Source organism: Nycticebus coucang, chromosome 5, assembly GCF_027406575.1.
Source record: "Nycticebus coucang isolate mNycCou1 chromosome 5, mNycCou1.pri, whole genome shotgun sequence".
Classification (NCBI taxonomy): Eukaryota; Metazoa; Chordata; class Mammalia; order Primates; family Lorisidae; genus Nycticebus; species Nycticebus coucang.
In genome coordinates, this window is record NC_069784.1 from 38,223,077 (window position 1) to 38,241,771 (window position 18,695).

The 18,695-nt window shown below is 41.5% G+C and overlaps 1 protein-coding gene across 1 annotated transcript in view; it reads right to left on the reverse strand.

The window, feature by feature from the left end:
• Nucleotides 1-2,039: 2,039 nt before the first annotated feature.
• The window catches only part of LOC128586495 (calcium-binding mitochondrial carrier protein SCaMC-1), a 53,570-nt gene continuing 36,914 nt past the window's right edge, over nt 2,040-18,695 (reverse strand). Inside the window, exons 6-10 of the mRNA XM_053592304.1 lie at nt 16,364-16,516; nt 9,538-9,645; nt 7,379-7,546; nt 4,742-4,892; nt 2,040-2,321 (exon numbers count right to left, since the gene is read on the reverse strand). Of these exons, the coding sequence (XP_053448279.1) occupies nt 2,137-2,321; nt 4,742-4,892; nt 7,379-7,546; nt 9,538-9,645; nt 16,364-16,516 (765 nt within the window). The 3' untranslated portion in view covers nt 2,040-2,136. The remainder of the gene's footprint in view (nt 2,322-4,741; nt 4,893-7,378; nt 7,547-9,537; nt 9,646-16,363; nt 16,517-18,695) is intronic.

The following is an 18,695-nucleotide window of genomic DNA, read 5'->3' on the forward strand; positions in this document are numbered from 1 at the left end:
TTCTTTTAAAAATTGGGAAACTGAGACTTAAGAATTTTCTCTAAAAATATTAAAATTAAGAAACAAGTCATTTTATTAATAAAAACAAACATATATTTATTAATGTAAATTGCAAGTAACCAGGCACTAATGACAGAAATAAACTTATTTTCAACTCTGGGTTTTTGCCAAAAGATAGAAGATCATTTTTTCAAAAGATACAAGATATATAGATAAACCACATTCATGCCTTACAAAAGTAAAGCAGGGAACAATTTAAATCCATAATGAACAATGAGTATATTCGTATTTTCATTAAACTTTCAAAAATGTTGGCAACATTATTCATTTCCATAATTTTCATGAGTAAAAAAAGAGCTAATTATGTACCTTAATATTGCCATTTTATGTATTACTCAAAACTACAAATAACCCCACAGATTAGAGTCCCATGATTACCACATATACTATTAAATAGAAAAATACCAAGACAATCATCAGGCATGACTAATGTAAATGAAACTCTATTTTTGAAAATGTTTTACAAATACAAATCCAACTTTTCTCTTTGGTTCAGAAAATAAAAGAGGTAGGTTCACATAAAGTAAATGCTTATGATATCACCACTAGATTTTCACTAAGATATTGGCAATTTATAACAGAAATTACTAGAAATCAAACAAGTTTAGGAAAAGTGGCAAGAATAACTTCAACTAATAAATATTGTTCTAAGACCTAGTCACACAAATCAGAAAAGATCCTGGGCTATAAAAATGGCTTTAGTAAAATAAAAAATGCTATGAATATTATAAACTAAGTTTTCTATATCATAACATGTTCCTAAAACTTGGACAAAGAAGAGAATATAAATTTATGTTTACAAATGGGGTCTTTAACTTAAGTACAGGCATCTAATGTGTAAGATTAATACACACTACTATTGGTATATGTCTCTTAGCTTGGTGCTGCCCATATTAAGAATGTCAGGTTCAAAGAAATTCAACAGTAGGGGGACATAAAGCAAGCCATTCAGCCATGATCAACACACTTCACATCATTAAAAAGAGAAATTCCAGATTACTAACAATATTTCCAAGAAGCCTTCCTGATTGAAACAATCTGGTTCAAAAAGTTGGAAATGATGGGTGGCGCCTGTGGCTCAAAGGAGTAGGACGCCAGCCCCATATGCAGGAGGTGGTGGGTTCAAACCCGGCCCCAGCCAAAAACTGCAAAAAAAAAAAAGGTGGGAAATGGCAAAGAAAAGAGATGCTCTTTAGAAGCTGATATAAGTAAAAAGGTCCTTTTCAAAGCAAGGACAGAATAAACAGAATCTTTCATATTAGTTGTCTTGTGTTGATAATTTACTGAAAATCAGTATATAATTCCAGGAACCAAATAATAGAACACATAAAATGAACTGTGCACAATGTAATGGTATATTTCAAAACTATTAGGAGTATAAATGTCTGACCACAACAAATAAGTAAGTGAGGTGATGGTTATGTTGATCAGTTTGATGTAAGCATTCCACATTGTATATCAAATCAGCACATTGTACCCTATAAATGTATACAGTTATGATTTAATAATAAAAAGGGCTCATGAAATAAATATTATTTCATTACTCCTCCGTAAAAATTCTATCACCTATGTTCATTTCTCTTCAGCTTAAAAAAAAATTAAGAGTACAAACCCAACACTCGCTTGGCTGCTATAAGGTATATATTTTAAAAGTAATCATTTTCTATGAATGGTTCCATACCAAAATCTTAAGAAGTCTATAAAGACATTCAGAATATATAAAACAAGTTTCCGTTAAAAGGAACTGGCATAAACTTGAACTAACTAAATTCAGGATTTAAAATTGTACCACGCAAAACAAATTTACAAGTACATTTTCATATTTAGGATTCAGGGCAAAGATCTACAGGACTGAAAAGAAAAGTATAATTTTGTCACCCTTTAAAAAGGTAATAACATTCTGATTTTTAACATTTCTGTATGCATAAAATTAAGCCCAAATGTTTGAAATTATCATTTATATACTCTTCCCTTTTGTGGAAAAAAATACAGCTTTTGCCATCGACCAATTTCAATTCCAGGAGGAAAAAAAATCACTCCTGAGATGGTTGAAAATTACAGTAATTATTCAACATGTCATTTCTGATTTACACCTAAAGTTTGCTTCATATTTTCATAAACCACATAACTGATGCCTACGGCAGGGAGCACCTTCATGAAGTTTGGGGTGATGCCTCTGTAAAGTCCTGGTATCCCTTCTTTGGAAATTATTCGTTGAAAGAGGCCAACCATGTTCAGCTGTGTGGTTCCTTCCACCATGGCTAGCAAATAAAAAAAGAAACCACACTAATTTAATATTCAAGTATGTTTCATCATTGTTAAAATAATTACAACTCAGAATGATATTCTAGAATATAATGAAAAGATAAAATTCTAAGAAGCCCAAGAAAGTACCCCTTTATATAATTCTCTTTGTATAGCACCTAATGATGAGTTCCCTGACTGTAACAATGACAGTAATAATAGTTACTTATTGAGTAATTGCTATGTGCTAGACACTAGGTTAATTACTTTTCATACCAATCCTGCAAGGTAAATTTTATCCATTTTATAAATGAGGAATTGGAAGCTTAGAAAGGTACAGAAATTTGTCCTAAAACACTTAAGTATCAAGTGGCACAGCTGACATCTGTTGTTCACGTAACTCCAAAGCCCATATACTTTTTGCTATATCACACTGCCATCTCTTCCTCCTTCTGCTCACTAGCCATGTCCTGAATAAGGAATATTAAATCCTAGGAAGTAGGGGAGTATAGGGAAAGCTTTGGGAAGCTCAGGAAAGGTATAGGAGATCTGGGCTTGGAAATAGCCTCAGGCAAAAAAGGGAAGGAGTTATGAAGTCCGTGTTGCTGGTGCAACCAAGATGAGGGAAGGAGGGACATGGCTGAGTAGTGGATGTGGTTGTTACACAGACAGGACGAGTGGCTGGAGGTGTGCAAGGTAGGGGCGGGAAAAATAGAGTAGGGCCATATTATTAAAGGCTTTGAAATTTGCACTAAGAACTTTGGAATTTACTCCGAAGACACTGAAGAGTGGTGAAGATGTCTGAACAGATGGCAAACGATCAGACCCTGTCATCAGAAATGACAAGTGTATCAGCCGGGCAAAGGCCTGAGCTGGAATTGGCAGACAGGAGGGCTTAAATCAGACCACGTGGGTTTGAATTCTAACTCCACTATTTACCAAACATAAAACTCAGTGGAAGTTACTTACTTTCTCTGCCCCATTATCCCATTTGCACAATAGGATAATGTTAGTGTGCAGCCCCCGCCAAGATGGTTATGATGGCTGAATGACAGGACACACAAGAAACTTTAGTTTACTGTTTTGCTTTCTCTCTGCAGCGACGTGACTGTCTTTCAGACCCTCAAATACGTCATGCTCGCTCCTATCTCAGTGACTTCCCATATGCTTCCCCTCAGCTGGAATGCTCCTTTGCCACTCCTCCTGCCTATGCCCAGATAACCCCCACATATCTTTCCAATCTCAGCTTAATTGATAGGGTTCTGCAGCTCCCAAGTTAGGTTTTAGCCCCATGCTCTGTGCTGCCCTCACAGAGGGAAGGTAGGTTGTTTCTTTGCTGGACATACGTATTTCTTCCCTTACAGTGAAGACCACATCTGACTTGTCCTGTCAGCTGCTCTAACCCCAGCACCTGGCAGACAATGGCTCAGGAAGTACTTGTCAATTGCTGACTACCATCCTGAGCAAGAGCAAGACCCCATCTCTACTAAAAATAGAAAGACTAGCCAGGAATTGTGGCGGGTGCCTGTAGTCCCAGCTACGCAGGAGGCTGAGGCAAGAGGATTGCTTGAGCCCAAGAGTTTGAGGTTGCTGTGAGCTGCGATGATACCATGGTGCTCTGACCAGGGCACTGGAATGAGACTCTGCCTCAAAAAAAAAGAGAAAAAAAATGAATGCCTGACTACTTGGTTAAGGAGGAGTGGCTGGCACTTAAAAGGGTGATTGAGGATGGAGCTGTAAGTGCCCAGGGTTTATTATTTAAAGGAATGATAGTAGCTGAGACTGACCAGAGAGTCATAAAGAGGAATAGAGAGTCACAGAAGGCAAACTTCAGCAGAGTGGTGTAGCAATAGAAGCCAACAGACAGAGGAGAATAAGCAATGAGCTGGGCCAGGATCACAGAGTGAAATGACAGCTGACAGTGGAGACAGTGTCACAGTGAGGGAGAATCGTAGCTCAAAAGTTGTAGGATCCGAGTAGCATTAATCAACAATTCTGGTCACAAAGAATTAATCCTAATGCCAGATGCTTTCCATGTACTGCTGCTAATTCTTATAACACTGCGTCATTTTCACTCCCATGGAAAAACCCAAAGAGGTTTAGGGCAAAGATCTGAACCCAGATCCACCCACACACCAAAACCTATACTCTTAAAACATGCACTCGACACAGTCCAGAAAAACTTACTGTTTATTTATGAAACATATCCGTGTCATTACAATTTCATGAAGAGGAAGCATTTATTTTCTTTTTTATTATTTTTTTATTTTTTAAAGAATTTCTGAAAAGCTTCCTTAGGGAGACAATAATGAAAAAAAAAAAAAAGATTGAGACATACTGTCTTAAAACCACATTCTTCTGCCTCAGTAGAACTTGGAGTTCCAAAGCACGTTACTGATGCAATCCTTTCTTAGTGTCACTCTAATCAAAAGCTCACCTTGAGCCTGCATGCGTGTCCTCACCAAGGCCAAGGGGTAGCTGGCCAGCTGACCACAGGTGCTAGACAAGGCACCACACCCCAGCAATACCATGACGCCAGGGTTTACAGTATCCTTTGCAAAATTTTCTAGCCAATAGGACTTCAAGAGCTGCCAGAGAAACAGAGAAAAGAAGAAAAGTAATGACTAACTCTCCAACTGCTTTTACTCAATGTAAACATTCCACAGCTACTTTCATCCTCCTAAGAGAAAGGCCACGTTTTGGCCTCATGGGGCAGCACAGTCCCGGGAGCAGCAGCCACTGTAGGAGGCCACAGCTCTGTGGAGAGGTGGGGAAGCCACCGGGGATTCAGAACACAGGAGCTTTGCACTGGTTGCTTATTTTCTCCTAAACAAATAGGAAGGTCAACAGCACACCAAATGTTGTAGGATCTAAAGAACATCCCTTACACTGGGTGGGTACTGATAAATAATATAGTACTACTAAATGTATCTCACTTTATAGGTTACACATTTATCATTTCACTTGGTCTTTAAAAACTCTGACATGTTTCTATGTATGATTCTGATTTTGGAAGTGAGGAAAATTCATCTCAATGGAATTCTTTAAGAAGGGCTCAGAATAAAGTATACTGATTCACAGGTCACAGCTTTCCCTGAATACGCTAGGTCCCTGTATTTCATTAGAAGACAATAATTGGGAGAAACTGTACAAAATTTCTATGTTTTCAACTTTTTTTTCTTTTTTTTTTTTTTTTGCAGTTTTTGGCCAGGGCCAATTTTTGAACCCACTACCTCCAGTATATGGGGCTGGCGCCCTACTCCTCTGAGCCACAAGTGCCGCCCATGTTTATCAACTTTTTAGACATAAAATGTTTTAAGTATAAAAATATGTGCTAATATGTAAAAAAAACCTACATGACTTGCTTAAATTTTTAAGTTTTTTAATCCTGCAAGATTGTAAGATGCCTAAATTACTGTCATCAGGGAAATGCAAATCAAAACCACAATGAGATGCTGTCTACATCTGTTAGGACAGCCCCTATCAAAACAAATAACAAATACAAAAAACCAGAAAGTAAGTACTGGTAAGGACGAGGAGAAACTGAAACCTTTGCACACTCTTGATGAGAATTTTAAAAAGACACAGTCACTACAGAAAACAGCGTGGAAGTTCCTCAGAAAACTAAAAATAGAATTACTACCAATCCATTAATCCCAATTCTGAGTGTATATATCAAACAGAACTAAAAACAGGATCTCAAAGAGATGTTTGCAAAACCATGTTTATTGTAGCACTCTTTACACTAGCAAAGATGTAGAAAAGTCAAATGTCTATCAACAGGTGAATTTTTTAAAAGGTGATATATACACAGAGGAGTAATATTCAGCTTTTACAACAAAGAAATCCTATCATATGCTACAACATGGATGGATCTTGAAAACATTATGCCAAGTGAAATAAACCTGTTGCAAAAAGACAAATACCACTTGACTCCATTTCCATGAGACATCTAAAGCAGTCAGGCTCATGAAAAGAGAAAGCATGTTACCAGGAACTAGGGTCAGGGAGAAATTAGATTGTAAATTACCAGGGATTGGGGAAAAGGGAGGGTGGGGAGTAATTGCTTAATAGTTAAAGAGTTTCCCTTTGGGGTGACGAAAAAGTTTGGAAATATGTCGATAGTTACACAGTACTGAAATTAATACCAATAAACTGTATGCTTAAAAATGGTTAAAATGGCAAATTTCATGTTACATTTTACCATAGTTAAAAAGAAGTAATAATGTACTATACTCAAAGCCATTGATTGGCGCACTTTAAATGGGTGAAATGTATGGAATATAATTAATTATCAATAAATCTGTTCAAAAAAAGTCAAGTCCTCTAGGAAAACTTCCTTACCCATCCACCCTCCTCTCAGCTGTAGACTGGGTTCCCCCCCAGCACGTGCAACTAGCTCCACTCTGCTTTAGTTGTCAGCCTGTCTCCCCCACCAAACTTTCAGCTTCCTAAAGGTAGACATTAAGCCTTTCTTTGTATCCCCAGATCCAGAGTCTACCCCGGTGATTGTACAGTGTGTGCTCAATAAATGTTTATCACATTCAAAACTCATTAAATTATTTAGATGAGAGAATTGATCCAAGATTTGTATTCTGAGTCAGTACAAGGAATGAAACTGTATCAGTCACATAAGCCACCTGGCTTTATCAATGTCAGATTTTAATAAAGAAAATGTGATAATTTTGCTGATTTTCTCTCCCCTCAAAACAATCTCTAGATGAACAACTATGCCTAAATTTGAGTATACTCTTCATTAATAAAAATAATTCACAAGGAAAGCTAATATAAAAGTGACCCTATGGGATGGCACTTGTGGCTCAATGGAGTAGGGCGCCGGCCTTATGCCAGAGGTGGCAGGTTCAAACCCAACCCCAACCAAAAACTGCAAAAAAAAAAAAAAGTGACCGTATGAATATTCATATTCAAGGTACTTAAAATGAAAAGTTCAAATAGCACACCCTTGAATCTACAAATCATTTTCTGGCATATATATACATCTTTATATGAAGTTAAATTCTAACAAGAGCTATTTAACTACATTTTCAGATTCAAAAGCTTTCTGTAAACTCACCTCATACACAGCAAGATCTATGCCTGCGTAAGGTATAATGCCTAATAAATTGGGAACGTAGCCTTTGTAAAAAGCTCCCAATCCTTCATGTTTCAAAATCTTCTTGGCACAATCATATATTCCAGAGTATTGTCCAGTTTTGCCTACAGCCAGCCTTGTTTTCATAACCTGGATATAAAAGAATATAACAAAATACTACTGTTCATATTAACTTTATCATGGAATTCAAAAGAAATTATCTTACAAAGAACAAACATCTAGCACATATCGTCTCTCAAGTGACTGTACAAATTGTTAACGTATTCTCCCTCATGGGTTACTTTTTTTCCTTTTTTAGACAGGGACTCTCTCTGTCGCCCAGGCTGGACTGCAGTGGCCCAATCATAGCTCACTGCAATGCAACCTCAAATTCCTGGGCTCAAGCAATCACCTAACTTTTTTTTTTTTTTTGAGACATTGTTGCCTTTGGTAGAGTGCTGTAGCATCATAGCTCAAGCAACCTCAAACTTTGGGGCTCAAGTTGAGTCTCTTGCCTCAGCCTCCTGAGTAGCTAGTACTACAGGCACTCGCCACAATGCCCGGATATTTTTAGAGATGAGGTTTTGCTCTGGCTCAGACTGGTCTAGAACCTGTGAGTTCAGGCATTCCACCCACCTCAAACTCCCAGAGTGCTAGGATTACAGGCATGAGCCACCATGCCCGGCGCTTAGCTAATTTTTTAACAGAGACAGAGTCTCATTATGTTGCCCAAGCTGGTCTTGAACTCCTGAACTCAATGAATTCTCTCACTTCAGTGTTCCAAAGCGCGGGGATTATACAAGCCACTGTGCCTGTCCATACCACCTATTTTGAGGGGCTAAGATCAGACCCAGGGAGACCCATTTAATGCAAAGAGGATCTGAATGAGGGCAGTGACAGAGAAAATAGAGACAAGAAAATCTGCTGATGTCTAATAAAACTGACTTGTCATCAATTGGGTATGCAAGGTTAGGATACTAGTTAACTCTTGTGTTTCTAGCTTGGAACATAGGAGGGGCAGCAGGGAGGTGATGATATTATCTGATACAGAAGATATAAGAGGAAGAAACCTATTGGGTTACGATACTTTTTCACAAGGTATGTGGAGTAATATGAACAATCATATGTACATATTTCTCCAAGCATGCAAAGAAAGCTATATTAACATGCATACCACAGAGTAGTGAAAAGTTAGGGGTGTATCCTCCTTAGCTCTTACCTATTATTAAAAATCCCTCTGTTATAGCAATAAAGATATCCACATCTACAATATTATTTTTGCTCTATAGCAGGAGTTGGCAAACATTTTCTGTAAAGGCCAAATAATAAATATTTGCATGCCTAAAATATCAGGTCTCTATCACATATTCTGTTTTTCTTTTATTGTTATCTACCTTTTAAAAATATAAAAACAGACTATTAGCTCAAGAACTACACAAAACTGTCCACAGGTCTGTGGTCTGCCAACCCATGCTCTAATGGAAAGAGGTCTAGTTAGGATTATCATGCTCTAATCAAATCCTGAGGTTCCATTATTTAATTTAGAGTACAGGCATTCTTTAGGGAGGAATGGGAGTTATAATCCTCATCAACACAGTGGCAGCCAGCCTCTAAAATGGCCCCCAACGACCCTTGTCTCTGGTACTCACACCACTGTGTCGTCTCCCACGCTCTACCAGGGGTCGGTCTGTGTGACTAACGGAACGCAGCAAAAGCTGCAGCTTCCATCTTGGGCCTTGCCTCTCTGTTTCTCATTCTCAATTTCTCCTTCTGTTGGAGCACTGACTATATGGAAGCCTGCTACTATGTTATGAGGCTACTCAGACTGCAGCCTATTAAAAGGCCCATGTGATAAAGAACTCATGTCCCCAGCCAGTAGCCAGGGAAGCCTGGCAGCAGCTATGTGACAGAGCCTGGAAGCAGATCTGCCACCAGATGAGCCTTGAAATGACTGCAACTCTGGCCGACACATTGACTGTGGGACAGTAAAGCCTTGAGCCAGCAGTGCTGAGCTAAGCTGCTGACCCATAGAAACTGTACAATGATAAATGCTTGCTGTTTTACACTCTTAATTTTATTACACAGTGATAGACAACCAATACAAATGCCATGCAGCAATCCCATTTCACAATGGTACTTACCTCCATGGGATAAATAAAAGTCTGTGCAGTTGCTCCAGCCATGGAACCAGAAATAAATCTCTCGAGGGTTCCAAGTTTCTGTCCTTCCTCAGTAAGCAACTTCTTGTACTGTATGAATAAGTTTTAAAATGCACATTAATACCTTCTATGGACTAAACTGTGTCCCCTCAAAATTCACATGTTGAAGCCGTAACCTCTAAGAAGATGAGACTTCAGGAGGTAATTAGAGTTAGATGAGGTCATAGGGGAGAAGCCCTAATGATAAGACAGTGTTCTTATAAGGCCAGACGCCAGAGAGCTCACTCCCTTTCTCTCTTTCCTCTCATATGTGCATTGAGGAAATGCCATGTGAGCATGCAGCAAGCAGGTGGCTATCTATAAGCCAGGAAGAGAGTCCTCCCTAGAAACCAAACTAGCTGCCCCCTTGATCTTGGACTTCCCAGCCTTCAAAACTGTGAGAAATAAATTTCTGCTGTTTAAGTCACATAGTCTATGGTATTTTATGGTAGCCTGGGCTAACTAAGTCAATAGTAACACACAGATCAGCTCCTAGAAATCAATAATTAACAATGTGCTGATGGGTCTCAAAACACACTTTATTAACAATACCTGGTAGAAAAGCAAAGCTTAAATGCTAACACATTTAATTTACCAGACCAGGTTTACAATGATTTTCAACTTAGATGCCCACAGGACACAGATGTTGCACAGACTGGACTAAGCTGTTTCTATGCTAAAAGAGTGTAATAGTATTCTTTCCAAGATGCACAGAAAATTCAGAGTTAATAAAGATTTCACAATTTGTGGATATTTTTCCCATGTTTTTAAAAGATAAGTTTATTTTCCCCAGTACAAGTAAAATAAATAAGTCACACACATGAACAAAACAACTTAGAAAAACAGTTTCTGTAGTTAATACAGAATTATACTAACATGTCAAGCCTGGCATCTCCCTGGCTGACTACTAAAGCATCTCGGCACAGCTGATTGGACCAAGGGTGGAAAGATGACCCACATGCAGCTAAAGTAGTGATCAGGCAGGAGGTTAACATCATGGGCTCCAGAGTCAGGCAGACCTGAGCTAAAATCACAGAGTGGGTGTGGCCCTGAGCAGCTTCATGAACATGTCCAAGGTGCAGTTTCCTCAACTGTGATAATAGTAGCTCATATGGAGCAGATGAAATAAAACACAACTTGTAACACAGCACAGTGCTGGGCACCTGGCAGATGTTCAGAAGACATCATTATTATTACTACTATTGCTAACTTATCATCTTTGTGCAACATGGAGAGAAAAGCTCTATCCAAACACAGACTACAGGAATGAGCCAGGCCAACCAGATTCCTTCTTTCAGAAGGCAGGCGGGGTCTACAGAGGTAATCAGCAGCTGACACCACAGGGAAAAGTAGATAATTAGCAGGAAGGAGCAGACACATAAATGGAGAAGGGAAGAGTCAGGGAGTTCCACTGCCTGGACTTCTCTCCGAGGGTCCTTCCCTCCTGCCACAGGTATCCCTCCAGAGACGCCCATTGCTGACCAGTCGTTTCTGTTCCTTGGGAGCTAAAGAGCCCATTGCAACAATACAGGCTGACGCTCTCCTAGCAAAATTGTGTCTCTTTGCTCATGATAAAAATTAAATATTTTATTATTTCATGAAGTTCTCAAATAGCAGATATTCCTCCCAAAAGAGATTAGTGCTTCCAAGGGTTCTGTTTGCTGAACTACAAAAATGTTATGTAAAACTCTTCTGCCTACACCCAACTAATTTTCCTATATATGAGATTGTCACAATCATTAATTATAATTAGCTTAAAACCTTCCCATATAGTAACAGGAACTTTGAAGGCACCTTTTATATCTTATACCCCTGAAGAACCTATTAAACATAAATGGTAAATATTCAGTGACTGATGAACGATAAATATTTTTTTTTTTTGGAAGAGAAATTTTTATTGTAAGCCTTTGGTATATTTTTGGATTTTTAAACCACGTGGCTATAGTACCTACTTAAAAAAATACTGGGAAATGGTAGGAAAAGAGTTTAGATACTCAGATAATGGAAAACTGAATAAGCATTGTAATGTAATGTTAAAACCTTTAAAGATCTCTGTAGGCAGAACCAGGAACAGCCAAGATGGGAACTGCATAAACTGACCCTACAGGCAGTACTGCTCACTTGCTGGACAATGATTCTCTAGGAAAGGTGGGACGGGGGAGGGGGTAGGATGATGGTTTGGCTAACCTGGTAGTGCAGTGGTACAAGTCAGTTCATTGGGCAACTGAAATTGGGTAGGGTTCCGCTCCATGGCGGCAGCAATCAGCAGCTCAAAGGGCCGCCTCAGCTGGGGCTGCACATAGTCGGGCTCTGCTGCTACTGGCTCCTGTCCACGTCAATGATGTCCTCATCAACGTCATTCTGCTCAGAGGTGGGGGTCTCTGTGCTGGCATTGGATGTGGGTGTGCCAGGCCGGCTGGCTCTCCCTTCCAGGATCCGGGCATGGGCAATAGCCTTGAGTTCAGTTTTGCTAGCTGATCTGTCCAGCAAGTCAGTGTCACTGCTGGGAGACGTAGTCCGTTTGCCAGATTTATCCACCAGTCCATTGACATGACCCAGCTCCTTTTTCTGCTCTCGTTTCTTTCAGCGAACAGTGCACCGGTGACACATCCACTCCCCAGGAGGCAACATCTCTTCACTCAGTGGAGGTGTTACAGCACTGGAGGTGGAAAGCGGCCGGGCAGTGGTCGCAGCACAGGAGATCTCCACCTTCCTTGCAGCTATCGCAGCTGTCGTGGTTGGCGGCCCTGCCGCTTCTCCGGGGCTCCTTCTCAGGCTTCCGACTCCGCTTTTCTGTCTCGTCCGTCTTGGGGGGAGCCAGCAGAGCTTGGATTTGCTCCATCAGCCCCCCGACGTGTCCAAGTCCTACACGATCGTCTTGGTCTCCATTTTCTCCCACATTCATCCACCTCCCGGGTTGGGTGCTCTCTGCTCCGGCCCCCCCAACCCCGGGGGAAGGGGGGAAACGGGGGGAGGGAGCGCTTCTGACCCCGACTCCCCTTCTTTTTTCCCAACACGGGTCCCGATTCCTCGCCCTGGCTCCCTCCCACCCCCCGGCCCCCAGTCCCCTGGACGGCAGCGTCCTCCCCACCCACTGTGAGGGGGGAGCGGCCCCTCAGTCCTGGCCCGGCTGCTGGCTGCACAGTGGGTCCCGGCTCTGGGGGTCAGGCCTCGGCGGGGCCTACTCCCACAGGCTAAAGCCGGCACTGGTGACCGCTGGTCCGGCCGGGAGGGCTGGCAGGCGCTGCCATCCCGGGGTTGGGGGTTTCGGAGCGGGGGTGAGAGGTTAGGTGAGGTTGTGGTACGTGAGGTGACTGGGGGGAGGGTGATGGGGGGTGGTCCCCGGGCTCCGCCTCTCGCCGCCGCCGCCGCCGTCTGCATCCCGGCTGCCCGATGAACGATAAATATTTTAAGGATAAGTATTTGAGGCTCCTCCTGTTCCCCCAAACACACCATATACAAAGGAAATATTTGAGAACAGAAATGCTATAAAGGGTCAGGCACTGTTCCAGGTACTTAGCACTATGTCACCCAGTTTAACTGCCATCTTAGAGATGAGGTGACAACTCTGGAGACTCTAACTTGCCAAGGCCCCAGAATTTGGTTTCCCTAAAGGAGACTTCAGTGGGTTCTTAACGCCACCCTGAAATCCTTCCATCCATCTCAGTTCTGCCTGCCATTTGCCAGAGTCCCTACTTCAATCTTACTCATTCTCCTCCAGCTTCCAATACCACTTCCTCTCTCATTCTTGGGAACCTCCTTTCTTAGGAATTCAGGAAAGAACAGAAAGGCCACCAGGTAAGAACTTCCTGGTTTTCCTGCCCACTGCCCACAGAATTATCCACAACCACGTATATTTCTTTCTTGCCAAGCTGGCTCAAGAAGAGGCCTCCTCACAGTCAAAGGCCAACCCCTCTAATAGTCTCTGGAGAGCACCTGTTTCTCCCCACAGCCCCTTCCCACCCCACCCCTCTCTGCTGCGTTAATCAGCCCCTCTCAGGCATATTTTCAACTTGCCTTTGTCCTGACAGGCTTCCTTCAGCAACAGGCAAATTAAAATCAATCAAATCAAACCCTCCTTCTACCCTTATCTATTACCCTTTCCCTCTTTTTCCTTCCCTTTACAGTCAAAATCCATGAAAAGGGTGTCTACGTGATCCAGGCTTCTTTATCTTCCAGTCACTGCCCAAAGAGATTACAACCTTCTCCATTTCAGCGTGATTTCTCTTCCCCTTACACGTCACTGAAACATACATACTCAGTTTATCTATCTCTGGATTGACAAACCCTAAATTTGCTTCCCTTTTTGTATTCATCACCTCGTAGCATTTCGCCCTCCATGAAACCCTTCTCTGCCACTGACTTCCGGGCCACCGCTTCCCCTGGATATCCTCCTGTCCCTCGAGCTATTCCTTCCCAGGCTACTTTGCAACTTTTCCTTCTACTTCTCCCTTTAGGTTTACCCCAGAATTCTCATTCTGTAAGCTCTTCTTGAGTGATCTTGCACATTCCAACGGCTTCAACTCAGCAACAACTCTCTATCAAAGATCTCTCTGAATGATACATCCACTTGCACACTGGAGAGCTCCCTGTGTGTGTCCCAGCGGAACCTCAAACTCAGCACATCTAAGGTGGAAGCTAATTTGGTATATGTTTCTCTACATATATAAGTACTCAAGTTAGGAGCCGGCGTAACACCCTTGATTCCTTTCTCTTTCCCTCATCCACATCTAATCAGTCAGTGAGTTCTGTTCATTTTATTCTTAAAATATTCGTCCGTTCATCGCCTTCCTCTCTGATCCTTGCAGCCATCACCTTATACTGATGCTCATTGTTTCTTACCTGAATTACTGAAATTTTTTCTTAAATAGTCTCACTGCCTCCAGCCCCGCCTTCCCCTCCCCCAGTCCGTTCTCTATTCTTTTTCCATGTTGATCTTCCTCAAATGCCAATGTACTCATTTCACGTCACTACATTAGATACTTCAGTAGTGCCCCCAGCATGTTCAGAAGCAAACACCGACTCCTGTTACATGTGGCTCCTTGCTTATCTGTCCAACCTTCGTCATTCTCTTCCCAGACACGCACTCCACCACTGGAGGCTTAGTTTCCCCAGGGAGTGCTGCCCTTTCATGCCCACATGCCTGCCCACATGCTGCTGCTTCTGCCTGGAAGCCCCCCTCCCCTTCATCTGAATGGGCTTGAGATTGAGGCAGGCTTGAGCTCAAACCCCAGTTCTGGTGTTTCTGCCCTTTCACTCTCCAGCAAGGATTTCTTGGCACTAGAAAGGTGCTGTGAGTACAAACCTGACTAACAAATAGCACCTGCTTAGTGAAGCTCACCGTCTCACAAAGGAGAGGCAAGAAGATCAAGGTCGGCAGAATTCACTGTGACAGTGCTGCGACAGAAGGAAAGAAGGGAACCATAACAGTGCAGAAGGTTTCCTGGAGGAACTGACTCCTGAGGAAAGTGTTGAAAGACAGTTCCCACTACACGACCAAAAAAGAGGAAGGGGGTGCGTGTGTCGCTGGAGTGGAAAGTAGTGGAACCACGCCGTCCAGACCGCGGACATGCTGAGTTCGAGGCCCTCCCAGAGATACAAGCAGAGATGCAGAGAGACACAGCTGGACGGTGGGGCTAGCGATGAAGAGGAAGATGGCAGCTGAAACTATGGGGACACTCATGACATTGCCACCTTATCAATGATACAATGACACAGCTATGGTAATGACAACCCAAATAGACCATAGCTTTATTCCAAACTGATGATGTGTTTGGCAGAGCTACATATCAGGCTGAAAATATCCTTTTCTTAGTTCTCTAAACCACTAGTTGTTCAAGGAACAGAATCTACCTGAATCTAGAAGTGGGCGGGCCAGCTAAGTACTCCGGGAAATTTGAGAAAATATTAGTACATGGAAGATTTACTCTGAAGAAATGATCCGATGGAAAGCTGGATATGCTGCAATTCAGCAGGCTAAGGAGGCCAGGCAGGGGAGGCTGTCACAGGCAGGTAGCCTAAAGAGAGCCCTGGGGGAATGAACGGACCTTCAGCAGAAAGAGCTGAGAGATCTAACGGGCCCTGGAGCCCGTGAGAATGCACCTCACTGTGTAGAGCCTTCCTCCTGATGTCCGGGGAAAGTGAGCATGCAGACATAGGAATTCTGTAAAAAAGGCTCAGAGAGAAGCCTGGTTGCAGAGAAGCAGAGGCTCCTCTCCTTCATGGAGCTTTCACTCTAAATGCAACTCAATTTCATTACCATGTCAAATCATACCAATGTCTTCAACTTAGCACGTTCCTTTCAGACTGGGGCACCTTCATAAAACTTAGGTTAGCATGCAGCTTCTATTTGTAATTCAGAATGAATAAGCTATACTTCTACCTTTTGTTTAAGAGATCCTTAGAAAAGAACACAAAATCTTGCTTTATAAATTATATTATAAAATTCAGAACCCCAGAATTTAATCATGAAGAATCTCTGAGTTTATCTAGTCTAATCTCCCGTAAGAAAAACTCCTCATGGGGCAGCGCCTGTGGCTCAAGGAGTAGGGTACCGGTCCCATATGCCGGAGGTGGCGGGTTCAAACCCAGCCCCGGCCAAAAAATCACAAAAAAAAAAAAAAAAAAGAAAGAAAAACTCCTCATGGCAGATATATAAAAAAATTACCACGTATTAAGATAAGAATCCCCAAAGCAGTATATGCTAATCTTTATTGAATCAGTTTCCTAACTCTCTTTGTTACTAATCTACACAGGTGATAACAATTACCTGTTCATATGCCCAGAATTTAACAGCTGTCTCAGGAGCAATTTTAATGACATTTGTACCATTTCCTCTCCAAAGGGAACGGATGCCTCCCTCTTTTACCATCTGTCGAAAGCCACCAAATATGTTCATCTTGTCTGACTTTGAACCATGAACCTAAAAATAAAAGCAAAATGATATGAAACGCTGGTAGCATATTATTGTCACTATTTCTAAAGTAACCACCCAATCTCTTTTTAGTACTGTTTATAACTGCAAGAAGATATATTTAAAAATAAAGTAGAGAAGGTTGGGAAAATACATAACACTGGGAAGAAGTATTCCCATCATTTCAGGGGACTTGTCTCTAAACGTAAAACTAAGAATAATTGATACCCTAATTAGGGGTAGGAAAGCAGCAGATAAGAGAGGACATAAGAAATTAAAAATTATTACTAACAACAGTCATAAGATAACATGAACCAAATTTTGTATTGGACTGTGGAACACCCTTTGAAACATGAATAAGTTCAGTTTAAGAGAAATAAAGATGAAATATACTGCAAGTAATACATTACTCCCTCTCTTTAACAAGTCGTACAGATATGAAATATAAGTGAGTCTGAAATGACTTGGATATTACATTTATCTTAGAGCCACAGATACTGGAATGCACACAGCCTGAAACAAAAAATAAAAATTGTACCTTCTGTGGCATATCTTGAGGCTCCTCTGGGCTGTAAGTTCATGATAACAGGTACCCACGATCTAATCCAGTGGGTACTAGTGAATTACTTGGCCTACACTACAGATGAGGCAGTCATTTAAATATGCTAGATCCTGGGCGGCGCCTGTGGCTCAAAGGAGTAGGGCGCTGGCCCCATATACCGGAGGTGGTGGTTCAAACCCGGCCCCAACCAAAAATAAATAAATAAAAACAATAGAAGTGGGCGGCGCCTGTGGCTCAGTGAGTAGGGCGCCGGCCCCATATGCCAAGGGTGGCGGGTTCAAACCCAGCCCCGGCCAAACTGCAACAAAAAAATAGCCAGGCGTTGTGGTGGGCACCTGTAGTCCCAGCTGCTCTAGAGGCTGAGGCAAGAGAATCGCGTAAGCCCAAGAGTTAGAGGTTGCTGTGAGCCGTGTGACGCCACGGCACTCTACCCGAGGGCGGTACAGTGAGACTCTGTCTCTACAAAAAAAAAAAAAAACAATAAAAGAGTTTGGAAAAACTTTAAAAATAAACAATAAATAAATAAATATGCTAGACCCTATGACTGTCTACATATAAAAATGAATTAGATCTAATAACCAAGAATAATTAAAGAAATAAGCTATTCTCCTGATTGTTTCAGCTTATATAAAATGTGTGACTACCACCAAAAAATAAAATAAAATAAAACAAAAAAGCCCACATATACAAGTGGAAGGGGCTGAAAGGGCTGAAGATTGAAGGTCAGACACGGGGTTAGGATGGGATCGAGCTCTAACGAGAGCTCTGGTCACCAAAGGCTGGGGCGAGCTTCCCCGTTTGGTTTGCAATATTCTGCGCATCTTGTCACACAACAGTGCCAGGAAAGTGACACACAAAGACTTCAGAGAGGACCGCAGAAGCTCTGCTTTTGCTACCGCCCCAAATTCGGCCCTATGCATATTTTTAGTTGACTGATTTTAATCCGTAACTCTTCCCACTGATAAACTATTTCTGTGAATATAACAGCTTTCGGTGAGTTCTGGGAGTCCCTCAAGTGAACCTGAAAGTGACTTTGGGAACCCCTGAATTTGCAGAAACTGAATCCCAGAGAAATCCACTTCAAGTAAATAAACCTCACAATAAAATAAGATGAAGTAAAAGATGAATGCTTATTCAAGCTCTCTCAAAATCAATTACTATTGTTCCTAAAGAAGCACACACGTACACACACCAATTCCCTTCCCTTTTTCTTTAAAGCGCTCTGTCCCTAAATAACTTTTGAGATTCGAGTACCTTCTGAATAGCTGTTAGCGTAAAATACTGTCAGAAATATTTTCTACAGAAATTGAAGGATAAATGTAAAAAGTGTTGACCATAGGTATAACAAACAAACTCCTAAAAATATTTTAAACAACTACTATGTTATAAATAGGCTAATCTAGTGTATCAAGCATTCTCATATACCTTGTATTGTTTAATTCTTACAACTTTTACATCTAACCCTTGTAGATATTCTTATTCCCATTCCCTAATGAAGGAAAATGAGAAGAGGTCTCAGGCAGGTTGAGAATCATAAGCTTCAGAGACAAGGATAATTCTGTTCCTCATCTAATCTGTCATCCAGGAAAAGGCAATTAATTCATGGAGCCTCAGGTTCCCCATGGA